The sequence below is a fragment of the Lactuca serriola genome, chromosome 8, assembly GCF_051521515.1.
Source record: "Lactuca serriola cultivar US96UC23 chromosome 8, Lser_US96UC23_V15, whole genome shotgun sequence".
Taxonomy (NCBI): Eukaryota; Viridiplantae; Streptophyta; class Magnoliopsida; order Asterales; family Asteraceae; genus Lactuca; species Lactuca serriola.
The window spans coordinates 100,967,666-100,973,601 of record NC_136415.1 but is presented as its reverse complement, the minus strand read 5'-3'; the positions used below and the strand labels follow the sequence as shown (position 1 = coordinate 100,973,601).

The 5,936-nt window shown below is 32.9% G+C and overlaps 1 protein-coding gene across 1 annotated transcript; it reads right to left on the bottom strand.

The window, feature by feature from the left end:
* Nucleotides 1-4,094: 4,094 nt before the first annotated feature.
* Nucleotides 4,095-5,344, bottom strand: LOC145065908 (putative xyloglucan endotransglucosylase/hydrolase protein 23). The gene is made up of 3 exons (XM_079013013.1): nt 5,032-5,344; nt 4,745-4,938; nt 4,095-4,631 (listed from the first exon to the last, which is right to left on the bottom strand). Exons 1-3 carry the CDS (start codon nt 5,305-5,307, stop codon nt 4,235-4,237), a joined length of 867 nt encoding a protein of 288 aa, XP_078869139.1. The 5' UTR covers nt 5,308-5,344; the 3' UTR covers nt 4,095-4,234.
* Nucleotides 5,345-5,936: the final 592 nt, after the last annotated feature.

Below are 5,936 nucleotides of genomic sequence, written 5' to 3'. Positions count from 1 at the left end.
CACGGTCCATATTTTCAAAAATTAAAATTGTCCTTGTACAATTCTTTTTGCACCTGGGTCATCCTTATAGACATAAAATGACTATTATACCCTTAATAATTTCTTTTTCAAATATTATTTTTTTTATCATTTTTACATTAAATTAAAAATAAATTAAATGAATAAATAAGGACACACCAGACTCACCCACCCCTCCCATTCCCTTTCCCCACCAGATCCGGCTCCCTCAATCTTACATTATCTTCCTTTTCATCGACCCACAACATCTATCTCCTTAATTTCTCTTTCAACCATTTTCTAGCGACCTAGACTTCTCCAACCACCGTCGTTCAATCCATTCCTCCATATAATTTCGTTGTAGAACATTGGTTCTGATGCATTACCGTCACTCAATGTCGGAATCAGATTTGTAGGTTTTGATGCATCACCACCTCTATCACTTTTGCCGTCTTCTTTCAGGTTAAGAACCCTAAATCATATCGATAAGTCCAGAGAAAGGACGTGAGGGATGTTGGCTAGGGTTTATAGTAAATCAATTCATGTTTGTGAGGTGAAGTAAATCGATTCTACCAACCCTTTGCTAATTTCAAGTTAAACATTACCATTCCCTGTTTCTTCCTTCCTGATTTTCCCTGATTCTTCTTTCCCGGTAAGCTTTCTTTTGTATTTTACCAATCTTTTATAGGTGGTTTTTCTGAAAGGATCCTATTTGGGGTATTGGTGGTTGGTTCGGTAAAAGAGGTGGTAGTTTGTGGTTACTGACGGTGCTCCATTTTTTGGTGGTAGTGTAGATTACTTGTGGTGGTGGTCATGTGTTCTTCAAAAAAAATAGAAAGGCGAGGGTGAGTGGGATAAAACAAGAGGATAGAGAGGATTGTTAGGTGAGGGTTTAATGGCATCGTCAGAGGTGTCTTGGGAGTCGTCGGAGGTGTGTTGGGAGTCGTCAGAGTATAAAGGGTGAGGGTGAGACAACAAAATCAAAGATAAAATTGAGGGAGGGCCATTTTTCCTTTTAAATATATAATTAATAATAATAAACAATTAAAAAAATAATAATAAATAGATAAGGGCAAAATAGACCTTTTATGTATGGTAAACGATTTTAGGGATAAACCGTGAAATTTTAAACGATATATGGGACAGTCTGAGTTAATTTTTAAAAATCGGGATTAAGCATATAATTTTACACTTGAACCAGGGACGATTCGTGTAATTTACTCTTTTTAAAATTTATTAGATTAACGTTTTAATTTTTATCATTTTAATTATTTAAGACATCAAACATTTTTTTTGTTTTTAAAAGGTAACAATATAATCATTTTAAAGAATTATTTTAACTATTGTTATTACAAGTTATTTCAAGCTACTTATTTGAAAACTTTTAATGATTATAAATATATCTTTAGGAAATATTTTAGTTGATTACAATTTAGTTTTAGCATTTAGCACTACAATTTATCACTTTTAACTATTCACAAAATATTCTTTGAGTTTTTAAGTGGAACTGAAATTTATATTTAAGTTGACCATCTAATGTTATATTTTAATTAACAATTTACGTATTTTATCCAAACTGTTAAAAAGTTGTATCTTTAAATTGATAATGGTTTACATACAACAACATAGTAAATCTAATAAATTAATTATAATTTGTTAAAAGTTAAAGACATAACTTTATAAGTAGAAGTAAAGATACTATTTCAATATTGAAATTTAGTTTTTTTTATGATTATACTTTAGGTTTGATATTTATTTAACCTTATTAACCAACTTATAATCATTATTAGAAAGAAACTACAATTTATCACTTTTAACTATTTATAAAATATTATTTGGGTTATTTAAATTGAATTAAAATTTATATTTAAGTTGGCCTTGTAATATTGTATTTAAATTATCAATTTAAGTATTTTATTCAAACTGTTCAAAAGTTGTAGCATTAAAATGATAATGGTTTACTTACAACAACATTTTAAAACTCATAAATTAAGTATAATGTGTTAAATGTTAAACACATAACTTTATAAGTAAAAGTAAATATATTATTTTAATATTGAAAATTAGTTTATATATGATTACACTTTAGGTAAGATTTTTATTTAATCTTATTAATCAACTTCAAATCATTATCAGAAAGAAACTGAAAAATCATAAGAGTTTAAAAAAAATGTGGTAAAAAGAAAAACGTTTTTTTATAAGTATATATAGATAGATATAAGTTAAAATATTGGTATTTTATAAGTAATGGAGTAAATTACATGATTTTTCCCCGTGGTTTAAGGTAATTTGCGCGTTTGGTTCCAAATTTTTTTTACTCTGACCATCCCTACTGTTTACTTTTGTTACACGTTTGATCCCGCAAACCTTAAAATTACTATTTTGCCCTTGATATTTCTTTTTTAATTATTTTAATTAATTTTAACTGATTAAAAGAAATTGGTTAATATGTATGGGTTCTACCTAAATCCCTTCATCCTTCTCAAAGAGTCTGTTAGCCTTTTCATCCACTTACTTAACTAATACCTTTTACTCTCTTCCAAATGAGATCAGTCAACTATCATTCTTCTTCTCTCAAGTCTCACCTAATAACAAACCCACCTGATTACACACCAGATTCTCTCATCACTCTCCCTCTCTCAACTCTGAAGAATTTAAACCATAATCACCTACAATGTGTTTCGATTTAGGGTAATTGTTGCTTCCCTATCGGGTACTTTGATTTTGATGTATAGGTGAAAGCGGAAGGTGGTGGAGCTACCGAATCTTATCCAAAATTAGAGCTACTCTCCATCACGGATCTGTAGAATTCATCTCTGCCTCTCACCTCCAATGTAGCAACCTCAGCCATGGCGGAAATGGAGGAAAACTTGTCGGAAACCGGTCCATCAATGGTTCTTCTAAGTTTATAACCTCTCTCTTCACCCTTTAAAAAATCCCCATATTCCAGATCTATTTTGCCCATGAAATAAAGAGGGCATGGACGGAGATTCTATAGGGCCAGGAGGGGTTGTGCCCCCCCCCCCCCCCCTCCTAATTTTTTTTCATAACTAGCCCATAACTATTAAAAAATTTACATATTAGGGCTTAAAACTAAAAATTTGACTTTGGCCCCCTGTTCTTCAATTTTGACACATATTATATTCCCCCCCCCCCCCCCCCCAAATCAACACTTCAAGCTGCGTCACTGAGAGAAGGAATGGTATGATTTAGATCGGAAATAAAAAGGGAGTAGTTTGGGTTTTTGCAGATTTGGTTTTTCCAGGATTCGATTTCAGGAAGGCTTCAAAACACAGGGATAAATATCGGAAATGGTGACAGGAGATATTTGTCAGAAATGGTTCGTTGTAGATCGTATCTAGTAACAAAATGTGATCAGTTTTTGTCAATTTTTCAGCCTTGATTTCGTTTTTATGATAACAAGTTCTAAGAAATGAATTGATCAAATAGATTTGGGTTTAGATTGATTTTTGGGATGGCAAACATGGTCGCTTTTTTACTGACTTCTAGGTTTTAGGTTTTAGTTAGAATGGCGATGGTCGTCGGTGTGAGTGAGTGGGAGTCACCAATGGCAATGGTCAGAGGCAATGGGTCGATAGTGGAGGTGGTGTTTTAGATGGGCAACAAGTTTGAGGGTGTAGGGTAGTTAGGGAAGTATTTTATTAAACAATTTTTTAATAAATTATTAATATAAATAATTATATAATATATAAAATAATTAAAAAAGAAATATCAATGGCAAAATAGTTTTTTTAAGCTTTGAATGGACCAAATGTGTAAGTCCGAGTTTTAAAAAAAATGGTGATAAATGGCACAAATTACCACAAACCATAAGTAATTTCCTCTAAAAATAAATCAAGTTAATAAAGTTACCTTTAAATTACCTTGCATCATATTCTATCTTTTCTTTGGAATGATATATGAATGAGAAATTAAATATTCTTCTATTTTTGTTCATATAAATCATTCTACTCAATTAAATCAAGACATGTGTCATATTAGTATACTAAAATTACATTAAATAGACATTAAATGTTACACATAGCACTATTTAATTAGGTAGGAGGATTTGTAGGAACAAAAAGTACGATGAGACATATACGAAAATTTTCATCTTTATTGATGGATTAATTGCTACAAAGAATATGAATAAGAAATATAATTCTGAAGCTTAAATAGCATTAAATGCATAGAAGAATATATACGTAGGTCCAGCGTATCAATAACAGAACACTTCTTATGCCATTTTGCATTCCGGAGGGAACCCTTGAGGAAACCTCTTGGAATCTGAGCAGTAGTTGTATATCATGTAATTCTTCTGCACCCATTCTAACCTTTCCTGCTTTGTGTTATCCAACTCCTCCGATAGCCATGCCTGATTGCCACCGGAAGATGCAGAGCCACCACAAGACGATTTCCCAGAAGACACCACACAAGCATCGGCCCTAAAGTTTCTGTAGGAAGCCGTAAAGGGAGCTTGAGTCCAATCGGTTTTCACCAACCCACCCCTGGTCGCCCAATCATCAGCATTCCATAAACTAGAGTGTATTCTCATGGGTTGATTTTTAGGAAATGGTACCCCAATCGATTCCGCATTCTTGAACTCTCTAATGGGTGTTCCATCAACAGAAAATCTGAAAATCAACAATGATAAGATAAGTAAAAGATGTTGACATATAGAAGCAATGACCAAGATGGGATATATTGCATGTAGCAATACTATAAACACATGCATGATGATACTTACATGATTCGTTGAGGATTCCAAAGGATGGAATAGGTATGGAAATCAGCAGTTGGGTCGAACCACAGGTAGAATTGTTGTTCTCTGTTGCCTTTGCCTTGGCTGAACACATTTGTATGGAGAATGTAGGGATCACCACTCAAGTTACCCAAGAACTCAAAGTCGATCTCATCCCAGTTTGACCCCTTTGAAGACAACTGCAAATACAATCATAACATTCATATTCAGTATTACAAACTATATTCCAGTTTACCAAATCCAAATAATGCAGCCGAAAGCAAGAAACTTACGTAGTAGGCAGTGACAGTGCCGGCAGAGTTACCGGGAACCAGCTTCAGCTGCATATCAATCTTGCCAAACAGGTACTCGTTTCTTGATTCAAAGCCAGAACCAGATGATTTATCGAGGGAGAGCGTTAAGAGGTCTCCGTTGAGTATTTTACCACGTCCATCACCCCAAGTGATATCAAATTCATTGTTGAAATCCGCGGAGACTATTGAAGTGCTCCCTAGAAATATAGAGAGCAGAAGTAAAGTCGAAAACTTTGAGGTATAAGAGAAAGACATTTTATGCAGAGGAATTGCTTATTGATAAGTTGAAGATAAGATGCATGAATTGTATTGTATTTATAGGGCGTGTACTGTTTGGAGATTGAAGGAAGGTGGGGGCGAAGGTGAGAGTGGAGGAGTATTTAGTGAAGTTAGGTTGGTGACGAGGTTTTGATCATAAAACAGCTGGTATTAGCGTGTATCGATCATATCTATAAAGTGGAAGTGAAAAAGACTGTGGGTTGTTTTTTAAAAGATAATATCATTGACGGATGTTTTGGTCAAGACGCGTTTTAAAATTATCGTTTTTGCATGGGGGATTTCTTTCTGGCTATTCAACCGCCTCAATGAAATTATAGAATGTATAAGATTTTAGAATACGCTACCTTAATTATGTATTATTAAGAGTTTTATCTAATATAAATGAAATTCCTAATATAATATATATTAGGGAAAAAACAAATTTGTATGTCGCCATTATAGATAAAAAAAATGTAATATTGGTAAACAAAAATAAAAGTAAAGTTTGTTAGTATTATGGATATAAATGTAGTATATGTTGCTAAAATGGATAAAAATGTAAACATCTTACATAAATATGTAAATATGTTTCTATTATGGATCAAACATATGAGTACCTTGCCTAT